The sequence below is a fragment of the Oncorhynchus kisutch genome, unplaced genomic scaffold (genome assembly GCF_002021735.2).
Source record: "Oncorhynchus kisutch isolate 150728-3 unplaced genomic scaffold, Okis_V2 scaffold2100, whole genome shotgun sequence".
NCBI classification, from domain to species: Eukaryota; Metazoa; Chordata; class Actinopteri; order Salmoniformes; family Salmonidae; genus Oncorhynchus; species Oncorhynchus kisutch.
Window position 1 is genome coordinate 7,858 of NW_022264045.1, and position 27,912 is coordinate 35,769.

Sequence of the window (27,912 nt, forward strand, 5' to 3'; positions counted from 1 at the left end):
GTTTGCGCTTAGTGGGACTATCGTTTGTTTTTCAATAGGACAAATGACCCAACACATCGCCAGGCTGTGTAAGGTCTATTTGGCCAAGAAGGAGAGTGATGGAGGGCTGCATCAGATGACCTGGCCTCCACAATCACCCGACCTCAACCCAATTGATATGGTTTGGCATGAGTTGAAGTGAAGGAAAAGCAGCCAACAAGTGCTCAGCACATGTTCGAACTCCTTCAAGACTGTTGAAAAAGCATTTCAGATGAAGCTGGTTGAGAGAATGCCAAGAGTGTGCAAAGCTGTCATCAAGGCAAAGTGAGGCTACTTTGAAAAATCTAAAATATATTTTTGCACAACACACTTCTACCGGACGACTGAGGGTGCACCTGCAAAATCCCCTGGCAGGATCTTAGTTAGCATGAAATAAAGGTGCACTTGATTAAGCTCACCCAGTGCACTGGGTAGGTAGAGTTCACTCTTTGAAACCATTGGCTTTGTCCATGAATGCGCAAACCCTTAAGCACACCAGCTGAATGAAATCAAGTGCACCTAATCTCAATTGGGAAATTGGACCAATGGAAATTATGTTCAGTGGCTTGCAGATGTACCTAATTAACCAGCCAGATTAGAAGGGTCTAGGATTCCTTTGTAAGGCGCAGCAAAAAAGACAATCAGATACAATATCAGGGATCTTCTGGTAAGGCTTCTGGCTACCATTAGTTCTGAATAGAGAGGATTTGACGAGAAAAATGGCTGTGAGTTTTGAAATGTCTTTGAGGTAAGTTGTATGGCTCTAGTTTGATTCCCTTGTCTTCCATGTTTTAAAGGTATTTAACTGACTAGGATGTTTTTATTTTTATTTAGAATTTCTTGGATTTGTTGCCTGCTAATTGGAGGGATAACCTGTTATCCTCCACCTAAAGGTGTGTTTTGTTCTGCACATATAATTCAGTAAAAGTAACACTGTATAAATAGCAGAACTTCAAATGATGGCATTTTACAATTTGAAACGTTCTTTTCTTTCGTAGGTAATTATAGATATATTCCCCAAAATCAATTAAAAGGAATTGGCCACAATGCAGCGGTAGCTACCGGATCCCGTGCCTCGGCAGGTGAAGCTACCGGATCCCGTGCCTCGGCAGGTGAAGCAGCCACCCGTAATGCCACTGCAAGCGTCACGACTGGCCCAAATACCTTAGGTGGAGCAACCGGATCCCGTGCCTCAGAAGCAGTCACCCACAATGCCTCAGCAAGTGTCACAACTGGCCCAAATACCTTAGCTGAAGCAACTGATCACAATGCTTCATCAAGCATCACGACTGGCCCAAATACCTTAGGTGAAGCAACTGGCCATGGTGCCTCGGTAGTGGAAACAACTGGACACAGTGCCATGCCAGCGGCCACCCATAATGCCTCGGAAGTGGCCACCCACAATGCTTCATCAAGCGTAACGACTGGCCTAAATACCTTAGCTGAAGCAACTGGCCACAATGCTTCATCAAGCGCCATGACTGGCCCAAATGCCTTAGGTGAAGCAGCTGGCCATAGTGCCTCGGCAGCGGAAGCAACTGGCCACAGTGCTGCGCAAGCTGCCACCCAGAATGCCTCTGGAAGTGTGGCAACCGGCCCAAATACCTTAGGTGAAGCAACTGGCCACAATGCTTCATCAAGCGTCACGACTGGCCTAAATACCTTAGCTGAAGCAACTGGCCACAATGCTTCATCAAGTGCCACGACTGGCCCAAATGCCTTAGGTGAAGCAACTGGCCATGGTGCCTCGGTAATGGAAGCAACTGGACACAGTGCCATGCCAGCGGCCACCCATAATGCCTCGGAAGCGGCCACCCACAATGCTTCATCAAGCTTAACGACTGGCCTAAATACCTTAGCTGAAGCAACTGGCCAAAATGCTTCATCAAGCGCCACGACTGGCCCAAATACCTTAGGTGGAGTAACCGGATCCCGTGCCTCAGAAGCAGTCACCCACAATGCCTCAGCAAGTGTCACAACTGGCCCAAATACCTTAGCTGAAGCAACTGGCCACAATGCCTCAGCAAGTGTCACAACTGGCCCAAATACCTTAGCTGAAGCAACTGGCCACAATGCCTCAGCAAGTGTCACAACTGGCCCAAATACCTTAGCTGAAGCAACTGGCCACAATGCTTCATCAAGCGTCACGACTGGCCTAAATACCTTAGCTGAAGCAACTGGCCACAATGCTTCATCAAGTGCCACGACTGGCCCAAATGCCTTAGGTGAAGCAACTGGCCATGGTGCCTCGGTAATGGAAGCAACTGGACACAGTGCCATGCCAGCGGCCACCCATAATGCCTCGGAAGCGGCCACCCACAATGCTTCATCAAGCGTAACGACTGGCCTAAATACCTTAGCTGAAGCAACTGGCCAAAATGCTTCATCAAGCGCCACGACTGGCCCAAATACCTTAGGTGGAGCAACCGGATCTCGTGCCTCAGAAGCAGTCACCCACAATGCCTCAGCAAGTGTCACGACTGGCCCAAATACCTTAGGTGAAGCAACTGGCCATGGTGCCTCGGTAATGGAAGCAACTGGACACAGTGCCATGCCAGCGGCCACCCACAATGCTTCATCAAGCGTCACGACTGGCCTAAATACCTTGGGTGACATATCCGACCCAAGTGCCTCAGCAGAAGCAGCAACCCATAATACCTCAGAAAGTGCCACGACTGGCCCAAATGCCTTACGTGAAGAAGCTGGACACAGTGCCTCGGCAGCGGAAGCAACTGGCCACAGTGCCATGCAAGCGGCCACCCATAATGCTTCATCAAGCGTAACGACTGGCCCAAATACCTTAGGTGAAGAAACCGGCCACGGTACCTCATCAAGTCGGTACCTCATCAAATCTGGTTCAAATTCCTCGGCGGAAGCCACAGGCGCCCTTGCCTCGGCGGAAGCCACAGGCGCCCTTGCCTCGGCGGAAGCCACAGGCGCCCTTGCCTCGGCGGAAGCCACAGGCGCCCTTGCCTCTGCGGAAGCCACAGGCGCCCTTGCCTCTGCGGAAGCCACAGGCGCCCTTGCCTCTGCGGAAGCCACAGGCGCCCTTGCCTCTGCGGAAGCCACAGGCGCCCTTGCCTCTGCGGAAGCCACAGGCGCCCTTGCCTCTGCGGAAGCCACAGGCGCCCTTGCCTCTGCGGAAGCCACAGGCGCCCTTGCCTCTGCGGAAGCCACAGGCGCCCTTGCCTCTGCGGAAGCCACAGGCGCCCTTGCCTCTGCGGAAGCCACAGGCGCCCTTGCCTCTGCGGAAGCCACAGGCGCCTCTGCGGAAGCCACAGGCGCCTCTGCGGAAGCCACAGGCGCCCTTGCCTCTGCGGAAGCCACAGGTGCCCTTGCCTCTGCGGAAGCCACAGGCGCCCTTGCCTCTGCGGAAGCCACAGGCGCCCTTGCCTCTGCGGAAGCCACAGGCGCCCTTGCCTCTGCGGAAGCCACAGGCGCCTCTGCGGAAGCCACAGGCGCCCTTGCCTCGGCGGAAGCCACAGGCGCCCTTGCCTCGGCGGAAGCCACAGGCGCCCTTGCCTCGGCGGAAGCCACAGGCGCCCTTGCCTCGGCGGAAGCCACAGGCCTTGAACAGGAGAGCCAACTCCTCAAGCAACATGGATTTTAGCAGCAGTGGTGTTTCTCAGGATTTTGGGTCTGATGGTGACAATGAAAGCACCCAATGTCTCAGCTCCAGCAGCGTTCAAGGCAGCATCGTTGAATAGTCAGTTCTCATCCCAATATATTTACAAATCTGTGTATGAGAATGGCAAAAATGTCTACTCCCAAACCTGCCACACCACTGGGGAGGTTATACCCTTTTGATAGCGGAGATACTCTCAAGGACTGTAGTGACGTTGGCATCTCTGAACCAAGCATATCCCCACCTGCTAAAAACTCACAACCTGCTAAAGGAGCCCTGCCACAAGGGAAGTCTACTGGGATGTAATGTGCAACTTTTACACTCACCTGCACTTTGCGTTCTGATTTAGAAATCATTTGTACTAATCATCTATCAACAGAATTGCAATGGTAGATTCATCCTTTAGATGACAAATCCAAGTTGTTGCTGACACTTTCTTTAAGCTTCCACTGTATGCTTTTGCGTCGGCCAGGGAGATGCTGCCGCTCATGCTACCCTGCATTACTTGTAAAACAATAAAATATTGTACCTTAAGTGCTTCCTTGTGTTTTGAAATACTGTGTGTTTAATGTCTACCTTTGGCTAGCTGGTTGAGAACCGTGTTGGTTGCCAGTGCAATTTGTAGTAAAAGGGAATGTTCTATTCTTTTGGATTTGAAATATATAATTTATTTTTTATCTTTGCTGCTGGTTGACAAATCCCAAGATTGGCTCTACGTTAAAGCCACTGACCATCAATATCCCATTTGGGATACTAAAGTATTTTTGTGTTGACATATAAACATCTAATCCTGTTTTACATAAACCTGAGAAAGCTTGTACCCCGGAGATGGGCTACTGTGGCATGTAACCCTCAATTCTGTTTTTGTGGTGAAACGGAGCCTGCGCATACATCTCATGGTTGTCTGACTCTGTCAAATTCATTTAAAGTGGGCTACTTGCTCAGTTTGATCCACCATAACTAAGCTTAACGGCTACTTTCACCCCTAATTTAGACCAGTTTCTGCTTACTTCCTTTTGGTAGGCCATTTGTCAACTATATTTTAAAACATGCAGCTTCTCTTCTGTCAACTTGTTGCCCCAGAAGACTAAAGTAGTGCTCACAAATGTCTTACGTTGATAGAATAAATGCATTAGCAATCTTAACAGGTAAAATGATTTAAGGACCAGGTAGCATGCTAGAACACAGTGGAAACATTGGTCCTGTGCCAAATGTCATTTTGACAGATTTTAAGGAAATGGAATGCTGAGAATGTCAACTTCAGTTAGTCTTGGGTGTGTATTGAATGTGATTGAAATGCTGTCTGCTTGCAAAAGTGTCAAAGATGACACATTACATGTGCATTTTCGCCAAGAGGCTGATAGAAATATTTATCCACTCCTCTTCCCAAGACAATTTAAAGATTCCTTTTTATCATTTCACTGCAACTGAAGTTAATATAAACTCTGCAAAAAAAGAAATGTCCTCTCACTGTCAACTGTTTATTTCCAGCAAACTGTAACGTGTAAATATTTGTATGAACATAAGATTCTACAACTAGGACAAACTGGAAAAAGTTCCACAGACATGACTAACAGAAGTGGAATTGTGTCCCTGAACAAAGGGGGAGTCAAAAGTAACAGTATCTGGTGTGGCCACCTGCTGCATTAAGTACTGCCGTGCATCTCATGGACTGCACCAGATTTGCCCGTTCTTGCTGTGAGATGTTACCCCACTCTTCCACCAAGGCACCTGCCAGTTCCCGGAGATTTCTAGGGGGAATTACCCTAGCCCTCACCCTCTGATCCAACTGGTCCTGTCTTGCAGGAAATCACGCACAGAACGAGCAGTATGACTGGAGGCATGTCAGGATGAGCCTGCAGGAAGGTTACCACATAAGGGAGGAGGATGTCTTCCCTGTAACACACAGCGTTGAGATTGCCTGTAGTGACAAGCTCAGTCCGATGATGCTGTGACACACCGCCCCAGACCATGACGGACCCTCCACCTCCAAATCGATCCCGCTCCAGAGTACAGGCCTCGGTGTAACACTCATTCCTTCAACGATAAATGCGAATCCGAAAAACACCCCTGGTGAGACATAATCATGACTCGTCAGTGAAGAGCACTTTTTACCAGTCCTGTCTGGTCCAGCTACGCTGGGATTGTGCCCATAGGCTACGTTGTTGCCGGTGATGTCTGGTGAGGACCTGCCTTACAACAGGCCTACAAGCCCTCAGTCCAGCCTCTCTCAGCCTATTGCGGACAGTCTGAGGACTGATGGAGGGATTGTGCGTTCCTGGTGTTGATAAAAAAAAAATGTACTTCACCTTTATTTAACCTGGTAAGCTAGTTGAGAACAAGTTCTCATTTACAACTGCGACCTGGCCAAGATAAAGCAAAGCAGTGCGACACAAACAACAGAGTTACACATGGAACAAACAAGCGTACAGTCAATAACACAATAGAAAAAAAGAAAGTCTATATACAGTGTGTGCAAATGGCATGGGGAGGTAAGGCATTAAATAGGCCATAGTAGCGAAGTAATTACAGTTCAGCACATTAACACTGGAGTGATAGATGAGCAGATGATGATGTGAAAGTAGAAATACTGGTGTGCAAAAAATGAAATAAAAACAATATGGGGATGCGGTAGGTAGATATGGGCTATGTACACCTGCAGCGATCGGTTAGCTGCTAAGATAGCTGATGTTTAAAGTTAGTGAGGGAAATATAAGTCTCCATCTTCAGTGATTTTTGCAATTCGTTCCAGTCATCGGCAGCAGAGAACTGGAAGGAAAGGCGGCCAAATGAGGTGTTGGCTTTGGGGATGATCAGTGAGATATACCTGCTGGAACTTGTGCTACGAGTGGGTGTTGTTATCGTGACCGTTGAGCTGAGATAAGGCGGAGCATAGAGCCAGAGGGTCTGGCGACGAATGTGTAGCGGGGGCCAGCCGACTAGAGCATACAGGTCGCAGTGGTGGGTGGTATAAGGGGCTTTAGTGACAAAACGGATGGCACTGTGATAGACTGCATCTAGTTTGCTGAGTAGAGTATTGGAAGCTATTTTGTAAATGACATCGCCGAAGTCGAGGATCGGTAGTATAGTCAGTTTTACGAGGGTATGTTTGGCGGCGTGAGTGGCGGGTGCGGGCAACGATCGGTTGAAAAGCATTCATTTGGTTTTACTAGCATTTAAGAGCAGTTGGAGGCCATGGAAAGAGTGTTGTATGGCATTGAAGCTCGTTTGGAGGTTAGTTAACACAGTTTCCAAAGAAGGGTGAGATGTATACAGAATGGTGTTTTCTGCGTAGAGGTGGATCAGGGAATCACCCGCAGCAAGAGCGACATTGTTGATATATACAGAGAAAAGAGTCGGCCCGAGAATTGAACCCTGTGGTACCCCCATAGAGACTGCCAGAGGTCCGGACAACAGGCCCTCCGATTTGACACACTGATTTGACACACTTTGTCAACACACTTTGTCTGAGAAGTAGTTGGTGAACCAGGCGAGGCAGTCATTTGAGAAACCAAGGCTGTTGAGTCTGCCGATAAGGATACGGTGATTGACAGAGTCGAAAGCCTTGGCCAGGTCGATGAAGACGGCTGCACAGTACTGTCTTTTCTCGATGGCGGTAGTGTCGTGGAGGATCGTTACAAAATATAACACCTACAAGAACTTGTGAATTCAATATAGGCTTTTAATACAGACATATCAGAAGCCTAGATGGTCCGCGGAACACACACTTTTCCAGAGCACTGGCTCTGATTTATACACATACAACATATGAGTCCATCCCACATGCAAATTAAGTTACTTCCCTCAGTCCATCTGCCACCATTATCTTTCAAGCTGTGTTTCCTGCTTGTTCACGCCCAATAACGCCCATATCTGCTTTCAGTCAAGTTATAATGGTGACAGGACCTCTTCATGTCCCAAAAATAATACATGCCCATCTTATCCTATGGGCCCCTTATATTTGGCTTGTCCTTATTAGGACTAGTAGACTATGTGTCTCTTCCCTTCATGTCCTAAAATTATATGCCCTATGTCTATAGTCCATCAGTTGGTCATTTGGCTGACCCCCTCCTTTGTATGTCCCTCTGACCTTGGTATGTCCAGCTGTCCTTTGCTCTCATGGCCTTACTTTGGCTTCCTGTCCTATACAATAGACAATGCATTTTACCAGAATGGCAAATGCACTCTAAGTGTATCTTTCTCTTGGGTAGAGTATTATGTTTCTCCCTATATGTACATCTTGCTCCCACAGTATCACTAGCCACTTTAAACTATGCCACTTTGTTTACATACTCATGTCATATGTATATACTGTACTCGATACCATCTACTGCATCTTGCCTATGCCGCTCTGTACCATCACTCATTCATATATCTTTATGTACATATTCTTTATCCCTTTACAGTTATGTGTATAAGGTAGTAGTTTTGGAATTGTTAGCTAGATTACTCGTTGGTTATTACTGCATTGTCGGAACTAGAAGCACAAGCATTTCGCTACACTCGCATTAACATCTGCTAACCATGTGTATGTGACAAATAAAATTTGATTTGATTTGATTTTTGATATCGTTTAGTACCTTGGCTGAGGTGCACCTGTGACCAGCTCGGAAACCGGATTGCACAGCGGAGAAGGTAGGGTGGGATCCAAAATGGTCAGTGATCTGTTTATTAACTTGGCTTTCGAAGTCTTTAGAAAGGCAGGGCTGGATGGATATAGGTCTATAACTTGGGTCTAGAGTGTCACCCCCTTTGAAGAGCGGGATGACCGCGGCAGCTTTCCAATCTTAAGGGATCTCGGATGATATGAAGAGAGGTTGAACAGACTGGTAATAGAGGTTGCAACAAGGGCGGCGGATAATTTTAGAGGGTCCAGATTGTCTAGGCCAGCTGATTTGTACGGGTCCAGGTTTTGCAGCTCTTTCAGAACATCTGCTATCTGGATTTGGGTGAAGAAGAAGCTGGGGAGGCTTGGGCAAGTAGCTGTGGCAAGTAGCTGTGTAACTCTGCAGTTTTTGCCATCCTGTACCTATCCCGCAGGTGTGATCTTCAGATGTGCCGATCCTGTGACGATCAGCTGTCTGTCCTGTCTCCATGTTGTGCGGTCTTAGGCGTCTCACAGTACGGACATGGCAATTTATCACCCTGACCCCATCTGCAGTCCTCATGCCTCCTTGCAGCAGGCCTAAGGCACATTCATCCAGATGACCAGGGACCCTGGGCATGGTGTTTTTCAGAGTCAGTAGAAAGGCCTCTTTTAGTGTCCTAAGTTTTCATAACTGTGACCTTATTTGCCTACTGTCTGTAAGCTGTTAGTGTCTTAACGACCGTTCAAGAGGTGCATGTTCATTAATTGTTTATGGTTCATTGAACAAGCATGTGTTTAAACCCTTTACAATGAAGATCTGTGAAGTTATTTGGATTTTTACAAATGATCTTTGAAAGACAGGGTCCTGAAAAAGGGACGTTTCTTTTTTTTGCTGAGTTTATTACATGTGAGGTTATAGTCCTGCCGTCAGTGTCCATATTTCAGTTACTATTCCATTTAACCCATACAATTAAATGAGGAATATTCTGTTTATTCATGGATACAGGGATACTCATGAGCGGGATATTAAAAGTGCATGTAAAGAGCTCATCCCGAATAAGACCTTATGTGGGATATGAGCTACAATCCAGACTGCTGTGCTCATGTTAACATGGTCAATGTCCAGTGGGGAAATGTCAGACCTTATTCATACGGTATGTTCATACTTTAGATGTAGTTATATGTAGGCATCAAATTGTATTAGTCAACTGCACCGAATGCAACAGGTCCTTACGGTGAAATGCTTACTTACGAGAACCTAAGCAACAATGCAGTTTAAAAACAAATATGACTAAGAATAAGAAATAAAAGTAACAAGTAATTAAAAAGCAGCAGTAAATTAACAATAGCGAGACTATATACATGGTGGTACAGAGTCAATGTGCAGCTGCACCGTTTAGTTGAGGTAATATGTAGGTGGAGTTATTAAAGTGACTATGCATAGATGATAACCACAGAGAGTAGCAGCGGTGTAAAGGGGGGATGCAAATAGTCTGATTAGCTGTTTGACTAGATGTTCAGGAGTCTTATGGCTTGGGGGTAGAAGCTGTTTAGAAGCCTCTTGGACCTAGACTTGGTGCTCTGGTACCGCTTGCCTTGCGGTAGCAGAGAAAACAGTCTATGACTAGGGTGGCTGGAGTCTTTGACAATTTTTAGGGCCTTCCTCTGACACGGCCTAGGAAAGAGGTCCTGGATGGCAGGAAGCTTGGCCCCAGTGATGTACTAGGCCGTTCACGCTACCCTCTGTAGTGCCTTGCGGTCGGAGGCTGAGCAGTTACCATACCGGGCAGAGATGCAACCACTCTCGATGGTGCAGCTGTAGAACCTTTAGAGAATATGAAGACCCATGCCAAATCTTTTCAGTCTCCTGAGGTGGAATAGGTTTTGTCGTGCCCGCTTCACGACTGTCTTGGTGTGCTTGGACCATGTTAGCTTGTTGGTGATGTGGACACCAAGGAACTTGAAGCTCTCAACCTGCTCCACTACAGCCCCGTCGATGAGAATGGGGGAATGCTCGGTCCTCTCTTTCCTGTAGTCCACAATCAACTCCTTTGTCTTGATCACGTTGAGGGAATGGTTGTTGTCCTTGCACCACACGGCCAGGTCTCTGACCTCCTCCCTATAGGCTGTCTCGTTGTTGTCGGTGGTCAGGCCTACCACTGTTGTGTCGTCGACAAACTTAATGATGGTGTTTGAGTCGTGCCTGGCCGTGCAGTCATAAGTGAACAGGGAGTACAGGAAGGGACTGAGCACCCACCCCTGAGGGGCCCCTGTGTTGGGGATCAGTGTGGCGAATGTGTTATTCCCTAATCTTACCACCTTGGGGCGTCCCGTCAGGAAGTCCAGGATCCAGTTGCAGAGGGAGTTGTTTACTCCCAGGGTCCTTAGCTTATTGATGAGCTTTGAGGGCACTATGATGTTGAATGCTGAGCTCTAGTCAAAAAATATCGGTGTGGAGTGCAATAAATTGCATCATATGTGGATCTGTTAGGGCGGTATGCAAATTGGGGTGGGTCTAGGGTTGCTGGGATAATGGTGTTGATGTGAGCCATGACCTGCCTTTCAAAGCACTTCATAGCTACAGACGTGAGTGGTACGGGTCGGTAGTCATTTTGGCAGGTTACCTTAGTGTTCTTGAGCACAGTGACTATGGTGGTCTGCTTAAAACATGTTGGTATTACAGACTCGGACAGGGAGAGGTTAAAAATGTCAGTGAAGACACTTGCCAGTTGGTCGGCACCTGCTCGCAGTACACGTCCTGGTAATCTGTCAAGCCTAGCGGTCTTGTGAATGTTGACCTCTTTAAAGGTCTTACTCACATCGGCTGCGGAGAGCGTGATCACACAGTCTTCCTGATCAGCTTTTGCTTTCATGCATGCTTTAGTGTTATTTGCCTTGAAGCGAGCATAGAAGTAGTTTAGCTCGTCTGGTGGCTCGTGTCACTGGGCAGCTCTCTTCTGTGCTTCCCTTTGTAGTCTGTAAAGGTTCGCAAGCCCTGCCACATCCGACGAGTGTCAGAGCCGGTGTAGTACGATCAATCTTAGTCCTGTATTGCTTGTTTGATTGTTCATCAGAGGGCATAGCGGGATTTCTTATAAGCTTCCGGGTTAGCGTCCCGCTCCTTGAAAGCCGCACCTCTAGCCTTTAGCTCAGTGCAAATGTTGCCTGTAATCCATGGCTTTTGTTTGGGGTATGTACGTACGGTCACTGTGGGGACGACGTCATTGATGCACTTACTGATGAAGCCAATGACTGGTGTGGTGTACTCCTCAATGTCATCGGAGGAATCCCAGAATATATTCCAGTCTGTGCTAGCAAAACAGTCCTGCAGCTTAGCTGCTGCTTCATCTGACCACTTTTTTATTGATCAAGTCACTGGTGTTTCCTGCTTAAATTATTGCTTGTAAGCAGGAATCGGGAAGATTAAATTATGGTAAGATTTGCCAAATGGAGGGTGAGGGAGAGCTTTGTGTGCGTCTCTGTGTGTAGAGTAAAGGTGGTCCAGAGTTTTTTTCCCCCTCTGGTTGCACATTTGACATGCTGATTAGAAATTTGGTAAGATGTATTTAAGTTTCCATACATTCAAGTCCCCGGCTACTAGGAGCACCGTCTCCCGGTGAGCGTTTTCCTGTTTGCTTATGGCAGAATACAGTTCATTCAATGCGGTCTTAGTGCCAGCCTCAGTCTGTGGTGGTATGTAGACAGCTACAAAAAATACAGATGAAAACTCTCTAGGTAGATAGTGTGGTCTACAGCTTATCATGAGATATTCTACCTCAAGCTGGCAATAGCTTGAGAATTCCTTAGATATCGTGCACCAGCTGTTATTTACAAAAATACATAGTCCACCGCACCTTGTCTTACCATACGCCGCTGTTCTATCCTGGAGGATAGCCAGCTGTATGTTGATAATGTCGTCAATCAGCCACGACTCTGTGAAGCATAAGATATTACAGTTTTGAATTAATCTTCCGCGTAGGTCATGTATTTAATTTTCCAAAGATTGCACGTTTGCTAGCAGAATGGAAGGATGTGGGGGTTTATTCGATCGCCTACTAATTCTCAGAAGGCAGTCCAGTCTCTGGCCCCTTTTTCTCTACCTTCTCTTCACACAAATCACGGGGATCTGGGCCTGTTCCTGGGAAAGCAGTGTCATGACTGTCTTGATCACGTCAGGATACAGGAGACCACAACCCTACAGATTATCTCTCAACCACAACAGAGGAGAGATCTGTGGGTCTGAAGACGTGTTTTTTTTTATTGCCCCTCACGCCCCTGGTAAATCTCAGGCCACAGAGAAATTCCTTTGTCCTGTCACTATGGAGAACCAACCTCAGAACATTTGTTGGGGATGAATCAGAATTAGTTGGGTAACATAGATAAGATGTTTTATTTTCATTATATTCTTGTGAGTTACTTCTCATTTAGAATGTATCTTGTTGTGGCCATTTGCAGTTATACTTTCTCTGTCCTGGGTTCAGTTACTTGGGCCGCAGAGAGGGGAGAGGTCAAGCTTGTCGTCATGTGTAAACATATATTTTAAACCATGCGTAGGGATGATTGAGGGGGAACCAATTATCCCTTGGCTCCACAATGTCTGTGTGCCAGTCACTCCCTACTTTTCCCATCGGGGAGAGGAGGATGGTAGTGTCTGGAACCATTCTATGTTCCCTCTCTCGTTGCCCTTACTCACTCTCCTCTCCATGAGCTTGTCCAGAATGGGTTGTATTTGGGATGGGAGTGTCTAAAATGACAATTGATATATATCAATTGTGTGAGGTAATGTCTTGGTACCATTTTGTACCAAGAACGAGATAAGAGCTTTGTTTAGGAGACCAAACTGAACGATAATTTATAGCCAATGCTGTCTGCATACTTATTTTCCACCACAATTTGCAAATAAATTCATTCAAAATCCTACAATGTGATTTTCTAGATTTTGTTTCTCATTTTGTCTGTCGTAGTTGAAGTGTACCTATGATGAAAAGTACAGACCTCTCTCATCTTTTTAAGTGGGAGAACTTGCACAATTGATGGCTGACTAAATACTTTTTTGCCCCACTGTATACACACTGCTCAAAAAAATAAAGGGAACACTTAAACAACACAATGTAACTCCAAGTCAATCACACTTCTGTGAAATCAAACTGTCCACTTAGGAATCAACACTGATTGACAATAAATTTCACATTCTGTTGTGCAAATAGAATAGACAACAGGTGGAAATTATAGGCAATTAGCAAGACACCCCCAATAAAGGAGTGGTTCTGCAGGTGGGGACCACAGACCACTTCTCAGTTCCTATGCTTCCTGGCTGATGTTTTCATCACTTTTGAATGCTGGCGGTGCTTTCACTCTAGTGGTAGCATGAGACTGAGTCTACAACCCACACAAGTGGCTCAGGTAGTGCAGCTCATCCAGGATGGCACATTAATGCGAGCTGTGGCAAGAAGGTTTGCTGTGTCTGTCAGCGTAGTGTCCGGAGCGTGGAGGCGCTACCAGGAAACAGGCCAGTACATCAGGAGACGTGGAGGAGGCCGTAGGAGGGCAACAACCCAGCAGCAGGACCGCTACCTCCGCCTTTGTGCAAGGAGGAGCACTGCCAGAGCCCTGCAAAATGACCTCCAGCAGGCCACAAATGTGCATGTGTCTGCTCAAACGGTCAGAAACAGACTCCATGAGGGTGGTATGAGGGCCCGATGTCCACAGGTGGGGGTTGTGCTTACATCCCAACACCGTGCAGGATGTTTGGCATTTGCCAGAGAACACCAAGATTGGCAAATTCGCCACAGGCTTTTTTATTTTTTCTTAATTTTAGGAGGTGAAGCAGGCACTAGTACCTGATCCTAAAACTGAGTTGTAAAACAAACAAATAAATGAATGTAAATAATAATTGTGTCTGTTTTGGAGTCAGTATTGATTTCTGCCTGAATCTGATGTAGGCTATGTGTGTGCTCTGGTGGGCATGGTGTGTCTTTATGTGAGGACTGCCATCTGCAAGTTGACAACAGCTCAGTGGCTACTCACCACTGAGATGTTGGATCTGATGGTTACAATTGCAACTGACTGAACTCAGTAGACTAATAGGGCCTGGAGGGTCTAACAGAGAAAGAAGAATTGGAATCTGTCTTCAGAAAAAATGACAGTTGAGGATTTCAAATGCAATCGCAAAGAAACAACAAATACAATGGAATGTGATGCAGTATAATACAATATATATCTGTGTATTTTCATGCAAATGCTACATTTAAGTGCAGACCTGTATTCAAAAACATGTGTATTTCAGTATCTGAGTTATAATATCTGGGTTATAATACAAATTGTATTATTTGACAGTATTTTCAAATACTTATTTAATACATTGGAGTGTAAAATAGTGTGTGATTTGGAGTTTTTCAAACACTTTCCAAGTGTATTTCCAAATACATAACATTTAACTACTTATCTTTTCAAATAAAAGATCAGAATACTTACTTTGAATGTATGTGAAATTAATAGAAATATTTTAAATAGTATTTGAACCCGGTCTGATTTAAGTGACATGCATTTGCCTTCCAGTTACAGTAGGCCAGCCTACAGCAGTGGAAGAGGGGAGTTAGTGCAGATTTCTAGACATTAAGGGCCGTACAATAAAGTACAGAAGGATTGGAGCACTCGGGGTGAATATAAAAGACCAGAATAAAGAACAGATTGTCTGCCTGCTGTGCTGAAAGAAACAGGAGAAGAAAAGGACATTGGAATTTTCAAGGCACAGACTTTGAATCAAGTATAATTATCAGAGATGGAATGCAAGCGGAAACATCAGTCGGAATAGGGAAAACACTTTGGCAGATTTAAGGGGACTGGAGATATATGCATAGCTATCTAAACAGTTGCATTCGAGTTTATGTGTTTGTGGATGTGTACTGCAATCAAAGTTGAGACAACATTGGAAAAAAAGCTTCCACAAAGGAGGGTAGACGGTCAGAGGATGAGGAGATGGGTTGTTGTCTTGTGTTTTATTTCATCCACATGAGGGAGACATTTTATGGAGATAGTGGGCACCTTCGAGCTGATCACTATTGTCAAGTAGGTGACAATTGTTGGTCACCGCCTTTCAAAGTGTTTTGCGTTCTGGGGATAAAACATTTACCACGTGAGTCTATATGTCGACTGCATGAACTTTACGAAAATCTGCAGAATCTCCAAGTTTCTGCAATTGCTCTTCACCAACTTCATCCTGCAGCCATCACCTGTCATGTGGGGGCTCCATTGTCACCCAATCATTATTGTTTTTGTTTAACCCACGCGAACAAGAACATGACTGAAACAGGAACCAATTTGATTGAGGCTCTCTCTCATTTATTGTATAATGTAACATAAGTTATTTCAGTTTGTGAGTGGGTGTTGGAGACATGTTTTTTTGATATTATAAAGGAAACCTTTTATAAACAATGGCAACACTGCCATGGTGATCTGAGCCTTGCTGTTGGAAAAAGACAGTATCCGAATTTCGGTTGTCGCAGATGCACCTCTCCTGACTTTACTTCTTGACTTTGGTCTACAGTCAGCTTTAGCCTTACCACTCAAACGAGCCCTACTATATGTTTGCCTCTGAAAAATTAAAGACTCAGCTCATCAAAGCATATGTGTGCAGTGTTTGCATAATGTGAGTGTTTAATTGGCATCTGTCTGAATTCAGAATTTGTCCAAGATGTACTACTGTTACTATGCTGAATGAAACACACGGTTTAAAAGAAGGCATGTGTAAAATAATGGTGCCTAACTGCTCATTTAGCCTCTAATCTTCAAATGAACCAAGTAAATTTTGTACAAGCAATAATTTAAACCGATCAATGAAGTGCCAAGACAAAATGTGTTTCCTACTTTAGAGCAGGGGTGTCAAACTCATTCCATGGAGGGCCTAGTGTCTATAGGTTTTTGTTTAAGACCTAGACAACTACCGTAGGTGAGGGGAGTAATTAGCGGCCTTAATTCAGCAATCAAGTACAAGGAAAAAGCAAAAACCCACAGACACTCGGCCCTCCGTGTAATGAGTTTGAAGCATGCTTTAGAGTAAGGGCGGTCAAACCTGTCAGGAACCTGTCAGGAACTCAATTAGAGAATCAACCACACCTGAGTAAATATCCTGAATTCCAAATCAACCCCTAGCCCCTACACCTACCACTTAGTCACTTATGGGCATTTGAAACAATCAGATAGGTTATAGCAATATGGTAATTGCATCACCTTGCATTCTGATAGGCTGGATGCAATTGTTGCCATATTGCTTATACCTATTCAATAATTTCTGATGCACAGAAGTGTTTAGGCCAGGGTGTAGGTTTTAGGGGTCAATTTGGAATTAGGAATCAAATGTAGTTCAGGGCCTTACAGCTGTCCTTAATTAGCCAATGACATTAGAAGGGTCTGGGATTTGTTCAAAAGGAGCAACCAAAAAAAGCCTGCAGATACAGCATAAGGGATATTATGCTAGGGCTTATACCAGCCATTAGTTCTGATTACTGGGGAGCTTTTGAGGTGCAAAATGGCCGTGATGATTGGAATCGCTTTCAGGTAGGTTTTTAAAAGTATTGCTCTAGTTTGTTTCCCTTGTCCTTCAGGTGTTACAGGTAGCTGTGTTTATAACATACTTTTTTCTTTTTTTAAAGAGTTTCTTGGCTTTGTTGCCTGCTAATTGGCGTGATAACCTGTTCTACATCAAGTGAGTTTCTACACATTCATTTCAAGTAACAGTTGTGGTACCAATAACTTCAAAGGCTGGCATTTTACTTTTTCTTTATCTAACCTAGGTGATGGGTATCCTGCACCAGGTTCTGATGCAGCATGGCTCTATACAGGCCCACTTAAGTCTAAAGGATATGGTAATTACAACTCCAACAGCTCAATTGCAAGCGCAGCTGACCGAAGAGCAACAGAAACATCTGGCAGCCATTCTGCAAAAGCAACTGGCCCCCATGCCCCAGGCACCTCAGAAAATGTGGTATCCAACTCAAATGCCCCAGAAGCAACCAGTTACTGAACTTCAGCATCAGAAGGAACACGCCTCCATACCCCAGCTACCTCAGCAAGTGTGGTATCCAGTTCAAATTCCTCAGCAGCAAAAGCAACCAGCTACTGGTCCTCAGCAGCAGACGGAACTGACCACCATGCCCCAGAAGCAACCGGCTCCAATGCCTATACCGCAGAAACAACCAACAGCTATGCCCCAGAAAGCATGGTATCCAGCTCAAATTCAGCAGAAGCAACCGGCCACCATGCACCAGCAAGTGTGGCATCCAGCTCAATTGCCCCAGCAGCAAAAGCAACCGGCTACTGAACCTCGGCAGCAGAAGGAACCGGCCTCCATAACCCAGCAACCTCAGCAAGTGTTGCATCCAGCTCAAATGCTGCTGAAGCAACTGACTGCCATGCCCCAGCAAGTGTGGTATCCAGCTAAGCCCCAGAAGCAACTGGCCGCTGATCCTCAGGAGCAGATTGAACTGAACGCCATGCCCCAGCAACCTCAGCAAGTGTGGTATCCAGCTCAAATGCCCCAGAAGCAACCAACCGCTGAACCTCAGTGGCATCCAGCCAAATTTCCCCAGGAGCAACCCGTCCAAATGCGTCAACTGCAGAAGGAACTGACCGCCATTCCACCACAACTGTGGCAATCCGCTCAAATTCCCCAGCAGCATAAGCAACCGGCTGCCAAGCTTCAGCAATTGTGGCAACTGGCCCCCATTCCCCAGCAGCCTCATGACGTGTGGTATCCAGCTAAAATGGTCCAGAAGCAACAAGCAGCTGCAACTCAGCAGCAGAAGGAACTGACCACCATGCCTCAAGAGTGGTATCCAGCTCAATTTCCCCAGCAGCAGAAGCAGCCAGCCCTAATGCTTTTACCGCAGAAGGAACTGACCGCCATACACCAGCAACCTCAGCAAGTGTGGCATCCAATGCACATTCCCCAGCAGCAACAGGAACTGGCCACCATACCCCAGCAAGTGAGGTATCCAGCTCAAATGCCCCAGAAGCATCTGGCCTCCATGCCTCTACCACAGAAGCAACCGACCGCCATGCCCCAGCAAGAGTGGCATCCAGCTCAAATGCCCCAGCAGCAGAAACAACTGGCCCCAATGCCTCAACCACAGAAGCAACAGGCCACCATGCCCCCGCAAGTATGGCATCCAGCTCAAATGCCTCAGCAGCAAAAGCAACCAGCTACTGAACCTCAGCAGCAAATTGAACCGACCGCCATGCCCCAGCCACCTCAGCAATTGTGGCATCCAGATCAATTTCTCCAGGAGCAGAAGCAACCATTCACTATGCATCTACCGCAGAACGAACTGACCGCCAATCCACCACAACTGTGGCAATCCGCTCAAGTGCCCCAGCAGCATAAGCAACCGGCTGCCATGCTTCAGCAAGTGTGGCATCGGGCACAGAAGCAACCGGCCCCTATGCCCCAGCAGCCTCACGACGTGTGGTATCCAGCTAAAATGGTCCAGAAGCAAGTCGCTGCGGTGACCGCCATGCCGCATACGCATCAGCAAGTATGGCATCCAGCTGAATTTCCCCAGCAGCAGAAGCAACCGGCCTCAATGCCTCTACCGCAGGAGCAACCGACCGCCGTACCCCAGCAAGTGTGGTATCCAGCTCAAATGTCCCAGCAGCGGAAGCAACACACTGCCATGCCACAGCACCAACTGACCCCCATGCCTCAGCAATTATGGCATGTAGCTCAAATGCCCCAGAAGCAACTGGCCCCAATGTCTCAGCAGAATCACTACGAAAGCACTGATGATGGTGCCTCTAGTAGCACTCAGGCCAGCATCGTTGAACAGTCGGGTGTCATCCCAATCTATTCCTACAGTTCCAAATCGCACTACGGGAATGGCAGGACTGTATTCTCCCTAACCCGCTACACTCCTAGGGACGCTATGCCTGTTGACAGTGGAAATGCTCCCAAGGACAGTTTTGTTCGTACTGGTGCACCAAGCGTATATCCATCACTAGTGAAGGATTCTGCAAGGTAATGGTTCACTTTAACCTGCTCTGAACTTTGCTCTCTGAATTTGAAGTCCTTTGTACTAACCATATATCTTTCAACAGGAAAATGTAATGGATTCATCCTCTAGAAGCTAATGGTGAGAATTGTTTTTGACATTTGTTACTTAACATTCTGTGTTGCTGACACTGCATTTCTTTCTGCTTTTGTTTTGACCAGGAAGTATCTGGTGCTCTTGCTACTCTAGCGTGAGGGAGTACATGAACAGTGCTACTTTCAAAAATGTCTCTGTGAAATAATGGTTCTCATGTCCATTGCTTGCTAATTGAGAACAGGTGGTGTGCAGTCTGTAGTAAAAATGACTGCCCAGTTAATTCTTTGTTTTTCTAGTCTTTTACCTTTGCTACTGGCTGTTCAAAATAAAAGCTTGGGTCTACATTTGTCAAGGGGTGAGTTGTCAGACATTCTTCATATGTTCATACTTTAGATGTAGGCATGCATTGTATACAGTGAGACTGTCTTCAACCTCAGTAAGCTAACATATAGGGAATGGTTTTTAGATGGTCAGACCATGGCTCATTTAGCTACTAGAATTGAGTGACCATTTAGTTTCAAACTTGCATTTGGCCTTATACTATAGCCCATACCACAAATAGCAAAGGGTCAAATCAGTTTAGGAGTCTTCCATATCTAGTTGACTCAAATGTTATTTTGGATGCTTCAACCCCTGTTGGCACATCTACCTCCATACTTCTGTTTGTATGGGTTACCTGTCTTACAATTGTGGGGTCATAGAGGGAAATGTAACTATGTTCGGGAGTCAATTTCCCATAATGGTCAGTTTGTAGGCCAAACCGTTCTGAAGCTATAGATGTTTTTGAGACTGCATTTTTGGGGTGTCTGACCAACACCACCGTAGCTCGGCCCCTGTCCACCGCAGATGCGTAAGGGCGACAGGCGGATGCAGTGGATTGAGACGCAGCCCATTAAAAATGTTCTAGCTTCAACTGGATTTTGATGGGCCTTTTACTTTGACTGCCTCAATACTCTTCACCTGTAGCCCATTCCTCCTAGTCCATTTATTGTACCACAGGCTCCTATGGAATGGATTCGGTGTATTTGATTTCTACAATGCCTGGCACGGTTTAACCGATCAATTAACAAATGTATTCTGTATAGACTGTCTTTAAACATGCACATTTTTCTTTACCAATTAATAATCGAACTGCGTAGTATGAGAATTAGGCCCTTAAATGGATCCATTAAGTTCCAAAGAGGAAGCTGGTAGGCACTAACATGACAGTTTAGCTAGCATAAGATGTCACCCAGGACTTTTGGACTAGACATATTTGCCTGTTGTAGTTGACTCTGTTTGGCCAGACTCATGAACATGAATGAAATTGTATATGCATTGAATTTTCTACAAGAAGTTGCACTTTGCTTTTGGACAATCTCTTGTCTAGCATACGTCAACAGACAACTTCATTTAATTTGTCACAGTATGGAATTTTTGGACACGATCTCAATGTGTGTGCAACCTTTTTGCACAACACATTTCTACCGGACCATTGAGGTTGCACCTGCAAAAGCCCCTGGCAGGAACTTCATTAGCCTGCATTAAAAAGTGCTCTTGATTAAGCTCACCCAGGGCAATGGATAGTTAGATTTCCCTCTATAAAACCATTGAATTGGTCCACGATCCTCTAGACCCAAATTGCTACAGACTTAAATCTATCCTACCCTGCCTAAGGTCTTTGAAAGCCAAGTCAGCAAACAGATTACCGACCATTTCGAATCCCACCGTACCTTCTCCGCTATGCAATCTGTTTTCAGAGCTGGTCATGGGTGCACCTCAGCCATGTTCACTACGCGCTGTGGTTGGTTTCCTCTTCTCTTCCAGGTTTTACAGGTAGCTGTGTTTTAACTGACTAGGATAAAAAACATTTTTAATATTTCTTGGATTTGTTGCCTGTTAATTGGAGAGAGAACCTGCTATCCTCCACCCAAAGGTGTGTTTGTATAGCACAAAATAATTCAGTTAAAATAACACTTTGTATAGTGCCAATAACTTATTAAATGATGGCATTTTACTATGCTGAATTGTCTTGGTTCCTAGGTACTTATCGATATAAAAAGACACCAGCTCCTATTCTAAAGCAACAAAAGGAACCGGCTCCTATGCCCCAGCAAGAAGGCCTCCCCTCCCGAGTGGTGCAGCGGTCTAAGGCACTGCATCGCAGCGCTAGAGGCGTCGCTACAGACCCGGGTTCAATCAGGGCTGTATCACAAATGGCTGTGATCGGGAGTCCCATAGGGCAGCGTCGTCCGGGTTAGGGGAGGGTTTGACCGGTGGGCTTTACAAGTAGCCGGTCACTGTAAATAAGAATTTGTTCTTAACTGACTTGCCTAGTTAAAGAAACTAAACTGTCTCTTGTGTCCCAGCACACAAAAGGAACCGGCTCCCATGCACGCCTCGGCAGAAGCAACCAGCTACAATGTCTCAGCAAGTGTGGTGGCTAGCGCAGATATCTTCGGTGAAGCAACCAGCTGCTGTGCCTCAGCAGCTGAAGCAACCAACTGCCATGCAACAGAAGCCTTAGCAAGTGAGGCATCCAGCCCAAATTCAGCCAGCAGCAGAAGCAACTGGCCCCCATTCCTCAGCAAGTGTGGCATCGTGCTCAAATGCCGCAGAAGCAACTGACTGCCATGCCTCAGCACCAGAAGCAACCAGTTGCATGCCACAGAAGCCTCAGCAAGTGTGGCATCCAGCTCTGATGCAAAAGCAACCTAAGCAACCTCCGCGAGTGTGGTATAAAGCTCCAAATCCCCAGCAACTGTGGCATCTGGCTCAAATGCCGCAGCAGCAGAATCAACGGGCCCCTATTCCCCAACAAGTGTGACATCTGGTTTAAATGCCCCAGCAACAAAAGCAACCGGCCACTGAGACTCGGCGGCAGATGCAACCGACCGCCATGCCTTTGCAAGTGTGGAGTCCAGCTTGAATGCAGCAGAAACAACCGACTGCCATGTCTCAGCAGCAGAAGCAACCGGCCCCCATTCCTCAGCAAGTGTGGCATCCTGCTCAAATGCCGCAGAAGCAACTAGATTACTTGTTGGTTATTACTGCATTGTCGGAACTAGAAGCACAAGCATTTCGCTACACTCGCATTAACATCTGCTAACCATGTGTATGTGACAAAAACAATTAGATTTGATTTGGATTTACATAGTGCCAACTAAAGTTTGGTGGAGGAATAATGGTCTGGGGCTGTTTTTGGTGGCTTGGGCAAGACCGCTTTGTTCCAGTGAATGGAAATCTTAACGCTATAGCGTACAGTAACATTCTAGACAATTCTGTGGTTCCAACTGTGGCAACAGTTTGGGGGAAGGCCCTTTGCCGTTTCAGCATGACAATGCCCCTGTGCACAACGCAAGGTCCATACAAAAACAGTTTGGTGTGGAATAATTTGATGGGCCTGCGAAGAGCCGTGACCTCAACCCTATCAAACACCTTTGGGATGAATTGGAACGCCGACTGCGAGCCAGGCCTAATCAATCAACATCAATTTCTGACCTCATTAATGCTGTTGCGGCTGAATTTTATTTTTTTATTTTACCTTTAACTAGGTAAGTCAACAACAAATTCTTATTTTCAACGACGGCCTAGGAACAGTGGGTTAACTGCCTGTCCAGACTTATTCATCAACCTCAGTCTGAGCCTTAGGGAGAGTACTAAGCGAACATAAAACCTCTTAAGGAGGGTGCGAATTTTCGCAGCTTTTTGTTAGAAATCGCGCTACATTTCAGCGTCCTGCTACTCATGCCAGGAATATAGTATATGCATATGATAAGTGTGTGTGTATAGAAAACACTCTGAAGTCTCTAAAACTGGTTAAATCGTGTCTGTAACATAACGTGTTTAGGAGTTAAAATCCTTCGAAAAACTGTTCACAAAAAACACAAAAATAATATCCATCCGCCAGTCAATGTATTGTCTAAGGCTGAAAAAAATACATGGGGATCCCCTGTAAACGCCTACAGCTTCCACACGATGTCGCCAGTGCTGTCATTTTGGGGCTGCTTTATCCTTGGTTTGGTGACGTGTAGGCTCTTCCTTTCTTGGGGCTCACCACAGGATGTTATGAAAGTGAAAACATGGAGTATGATTTCAAGACTTGCTGCTATCGAATACAGATCGCCCCGTGATCAATTTAATAGATTATTAACATTTATTAATACCTAAAGTTGGTTTAGAAAAGTAATTTGAAGTGATTTGTAAAAGTATATAGGCAACTTTTGTAATTTTAAAAAGTGACGTTGCGTCTTGTAAAGGGGCATTTTTCTGGATCAGACCGGTCTTCAGCAAATCACATTTTGGGTATACAATGACGGATTTAATCGGGAAAAAGACCCAATTGTGATGTTTATGTGACATATAGGAGTTCCAAGAAAGAAGCTCGTCAAAGGTAATGTATGTTTTATATTTTATTTCTGCGCCGGCTACCGCAAAATCTGTTGTTTTGTTGACGGTCTGGTATTCGGGGTGTAGCTTCTCATGATAATAGCTTCTCATGCTTTCGCCGAAAAGCATTTTACAAATCTGACTTGGTGGCTAGATTCACAACGAGTGTAGCTTTAATTCAATACCTTGTATGTGTGTTTTAATGAAAGTTTGAGTTTTATCGAAAACAATAGGTTGCGCTCTAAAATTTCCGCTGATTTGATCCCGCCACAGGGACCTCGTCCATAAGAAGTTTTAAGGAATTGTTTTAAAGGTTCAACCATGATCAATTAGCTGCATGAATCTTTGGGACACTTTTAGCTATCAACATTTTATCGCAATGTTTTGATAAAATATTGAATTTTGCCTTTGCTACCATAGCCCACAGAAACACATTGAATAACACCTTTTCATTAATGGAGAAGTTTTGTAGTCTATCCATTATCTTGGTGATGGCACATATTTAACCCTTTATGTATGTTGGCACAACTACCTCCATACTTCCATTAGTTTGTATGGGTTACCTTCAGATGAGTACGTGAAACTTGTTGGGGTCGTAGAGCAAAACGGAACCATGTTTATGAGTCTCCCCTTTCCATAGCGGTCATAATAGTTTGTAGGCCAAACCGTTCAGACGCCACAGACGCTTTCGTGAGAAGATGGAGTTCAGTTATGTCACATGGTCTGACAAACTCAGCTGTAGCTCGGCCCCGTACACCAGATGCGGAAGGGCGACATGGGCAGGCAGATAAAGTGGATTAAGCAGCCCATGCAAAAACCTGATATTTCTAGCTTAAATGTATAGATTTTTGTTGTTGTTTCCCATATTGATTCACATGAGCGTCAATAGATTTTTAACCTATAGCTCATTCTTCCTGCAAGTGCATTAATTGATCCACAGCGTCTTAAAAAGTGGATTCAGTGTACTTTGATCTTTACAATGCCTGGAACGGTTTAAACTATCAATAAACAAAGATATTCCCAAACAGACAACAGAACGTCAATAAAGCCTCCTTCACTCATGTTGCCAAACACCCTCGTAAAACTGACTATCCTACCGATCCTTGACTTCAGTGATGTCATTTACAAAATAGCCTCCAACACTCAGACTGCATCCAATTTGCTATCACAGTGCCATCCGTTTTGTCACCAAAGGCCCATATACTACCAACCACTGCTACCTGTATGCTCTTGTTGGCTGGTCCTCGCTACATGTTCGTCGCCAAACCCACTGGCTCCAGGTCATCTATAAGTCTTTGCTAGGTATAGCTCCGCCTTATCTCAACTCACTGGTCACCATAGCAACACCAAACCCTAGCACGCGCTCCAGCAGGTATATTTCACTGGTCAGCCCCAAAACCAACACCTCCTTTGGCCACCTTTCCTTCCAGTTCTCTGCTGCCAATGACTGGAACGAATTGCAAAAGTCACTGAAATTGGAGACTTATGTCTCCCTCACTAACTATAAGCATCGGCTGTCAGAGCAGCTTACCGATCGCTGCAGCTGTACACAGCCCATCTGTAAATAGCCCATCCAACCAACTACCTACCTCATCTCCATGTTTGTTTTTGTTTATCTGGTCTTTTGCACACCAGTATTTCAACTTGCACATCCTCATCTGCACATATATCACTCCAGTGTAAATTGCTAAATTGTAATTACTTTGTCACTATTGGCCTATTTATTGTCGTACTTCCTTACTTCATTTGCATACACTGTATAAAGATTTTTCTATTGTATTATTGACTGTACGTTTGTTTATCCCATGTGTATCTGTGTGGTTGCTTTTGCCTCACTGCTTTGCTTTATCTTGGCCAGGTCGCAGTTGTAAATGAGAACTTGTTCTCAACTGGCCTAACTGGTTAAATAATGTCGAAATAAGAACAAGTCCATTTATCTAAACCAAGTATTGTTGGTGAAATCATCTAACTACATAGTATGAGAACTCAGACCTTAAATGGATCCATTTAAGTTCCAATGATGAAGCCGGCAAGGCACTAGCAGGGAAGCTTAGCTAGCATAATGTGTCACATGGATCTCATTTCACAAACATTGACACAAATTAGCACAATTGCCTGCTGTAGTCGACTGCCTGTTTGGCCAAAGACTCATGACACGGGATGAAATTGTATATGCATTCTTTGTGAGACACAGAGTAGGTGAACGGATGATCTCCACATGTCTGGTTCCCACCATGAAGCATGGAGGACTAGGTGTGATGGTGTGGGGGTGCTTTGCTGGTGACATGGTCTGTGATTTATTTAGAATTCAAGGTACAATGGCTACCACACTATTCTGTAGCTATACGCTATCCCATCTGGTTTGCGCTTAGTGGGACTATCGTTTGTTTTTCAATAGGACAAATGACCCAACACATCGCCAGGCTGTGTAAGGTCTATTTGGCCAAGAAGGAGAGTGATGGAGGGCTGCATCAGATGACCTGGCCTCCACAATCACCCGACCTCAACCCAATTGATATGGTTTGGCATGAGTTGGACCATAGAGTGAAGGAAAAGCAGCCAACAAGTGCTCAGCACATGTTCGAACTCCTTCAAGACTGTTGAAAAAGCATTTCAGATGAAGCTGGTTCAGAGAATGCCAAGAGTGTGCAAAGCTGTCATCAAGGCAAAGTGAGGCTACTTTGAAAAATCTAAAATATATTTTTGCACAACACACTTCTACCGGACGACTGAGGGTGCACCTGCAAAAGCCCCTGGCAGGATCTTAGTTAGCATGAAATAAAGGTGCACTTGATTAAGCTCACCCAGTGCACTGGGTAGGTAGAGTTCACTCTTTGAAACCATTGGCTTTGTCCATGAATGCGCAAACCCTTAAGCACACCAGCTGAATGAAATCAAGTGCACCTAATCTCAATTGGGAAATTGGACCAATGGAAATTATGTTCAGTGGCTTGCAGATGTACCTAATTAACCAGCCAGATTAGAAGGGTCTAGGATTCCTTTGTAAGGCGCAGCAAAAAAGACAATCAGATACAATATCAGGGATCTTCTGGTAAGGCTTCTGGCTACCATTAGTTCTGAATAGAGAGGATTTGATGAGAAAAATGGCTGTGAGTTTTGAAATGTCTTTGAGGTAAGTTGTATGGCTCTAGTTTGATTCCCTTGTCTTCCATGTTTTTAAAGGTATTTAACTGACTAGGATATTTTTATTTAGAATTTCTTGGATTTGTTGCCTGCTAATTGGAGGGATAACCTGTTATCCTCCACCTAAAGGTGTGTTTTGTTCTGCACATATAATTCAGTAAAAGTAACACTGTATAAATAGCAGAACTTCAAATGATGGCATTTTACAATTTGAAACGTTCTTTTCTTTCAAAGGTAATTATAGATATATTCCCCAAAATCATTTAAAAGGAATTGGCGACAATGCAGCGGTAGCTACCGGATCCCGTGCCTCGGCAGGTGAAGCTACCGGATCCCGTGCCTCGGCAGGTGAAGCAGCCACCCGTAATGCCACTGCAAGCATCACGACTGGCCCAAATACCTTAGGTGGAGCAACCGGATCCCGTGCCTCAGAAGCAGTCACCCACAATGCCTCAGCAAGTGTCACGACTGGCCCAAATACCTTAGCTGAAGCAACTGGCCATGGTGCCTCGGTAGTGGAAACAACTGGACACAGTGCCATGCCAGCGGCCACCCATAATGCCTCGGAAGTGGCCACCCACAATGCTTCATCAAGCGTAACGACTGGCCTAAATACCTTAGCTGAAGCAACTGGCCACAATGCTTCATCAAGCGCCATGACTGGCCCAAATGCCTTAGGTGAAGCAGCTGGCCATAGTGCCTCGGCAGCGGAAGCAACTGGCCACAGTGCCGCGCAAGCTGCCACCCAGAATGCCTCGGGAAGTGTGGCAACTGGCCCAAATACCTTAGCTGAAGCAACTGGCCACAATGCTTCATCAAGCGTCACGACTGGCTTAAATACCTTAGCTGAAGCAACTGGCCACAATGCTTCATCAAGTGCCACGACTGGCCCAAATGCCTTAGGTGAAGCAACTGGCCATGGTGCCTCGGTAATGGAAGCAACTGGACACAGTGCCATGCAGCGGCCACCTATAATTGCCTCGGAAGCGCGGCCACCCACAATGCTTCATCAAGCGTCACTGGACTGGCCAATACCTGGTGGACATATTTCCGACCCAAGTGCCTTCAGCAGAAGCAGCAACCCATAA

The 27,912-nt window shown here is 45.6% G+C and overlaps 2 protein-coding genes across 4 annotated transcripts; both read left to right on the forward strand.

The window, feature by feature from the left end:
- The first annotated feature begins 630 nt into the window (after window positions 1-630).
- On the forward strand, window positions 631-27,912 carry LOC116369250 (autotransporter adhesin BpaC-like). Its single transcript, XM_031819386.1, has 4 exons — window positions 631-766; window positions 853-911; window positions 1,017-1,925; window positions 27,221-27,912. Exons 1-4 carry the CDS (start codon window positions 738-740, stop codon window positions 27,910-27,912), a joined length of 1,689 nt encoding a protein of 562 aa, XP_031675246.1. The 5' UTR covers window positions 631-737.
- On the forward strand, window positions 16,665-19,665 carry LOC116369251 (putative mediator of RNA polymerase II transcription subunit 26). 3 transcript variants are annotated; one of them, XM_031819388.1, is made up of 6 exons: window positions 16,665-16,787; window positions 16,883-16,935; window positions 17,024-18,316; window positions 18,407-19,242; window positions 19,323-19,357; window positions 19,438-19,665. In XM_031819388.1, exons 3-5 carry the CDS (start codon window positions 17,027-17,029, stop codon window positions 19,330-19,332), a joined length of 2,136 nt encoding a protein of 711 aa, XP_031675248.1. In that variant the 5' UTR covers window positions 16,665-16,787; window positions 16,883-16,935; window positions 17,024-17,026; the 3' UTR covers window positions 19,333-19,357; window positions 19,438-19,665. The 3 variants fall into 3 exon arrangements, with proteins under 3 accessions (XP_031675248.1, XP_031675249.1, XP_031675247.1); XM_031819389.1 differs by having other exon boundaries at window positions 16,991-19,242; window positions 19,438-19,659; XM_031819387.1 differs by having other exon boundaries at window positions 16,666-16,787; window positions 17,024-19,242.

What these genes read in the sequence shown, in the direction of transcription:
- LOC116369250 (XM_031819386.1), top strand. Translation starts at nt 738, where the DNA reads ATGGCTGTGAGTTTTGAAATGTCTTTGAG. An exon ending in AGTTTTGAAATGTCTTTGAG is followed by an intron (nt 767 to 852) that starts GTAAGTTGTATG and finishes ATTTTTATTTAG; the next exon opens with AATTTCTTGGATTTGTTGCC. An exon ending in AAGCGCCACGACTGGCCCAA is followed by an intron (nt 1,926 to 27,220) that starts ATACCTTAGGTG and finishes CGACTGGCCCAA; the next exon opens with ATACCTTAGGTGGAGCAACC.
- LOC116369251 (XM_031819389.1), top strand. Translation starts at nt 17,027, where the DNA reads ATGGGTATCCTGCACCAGGTTCTGATGCAGCATGGCTCTATACAGGCC.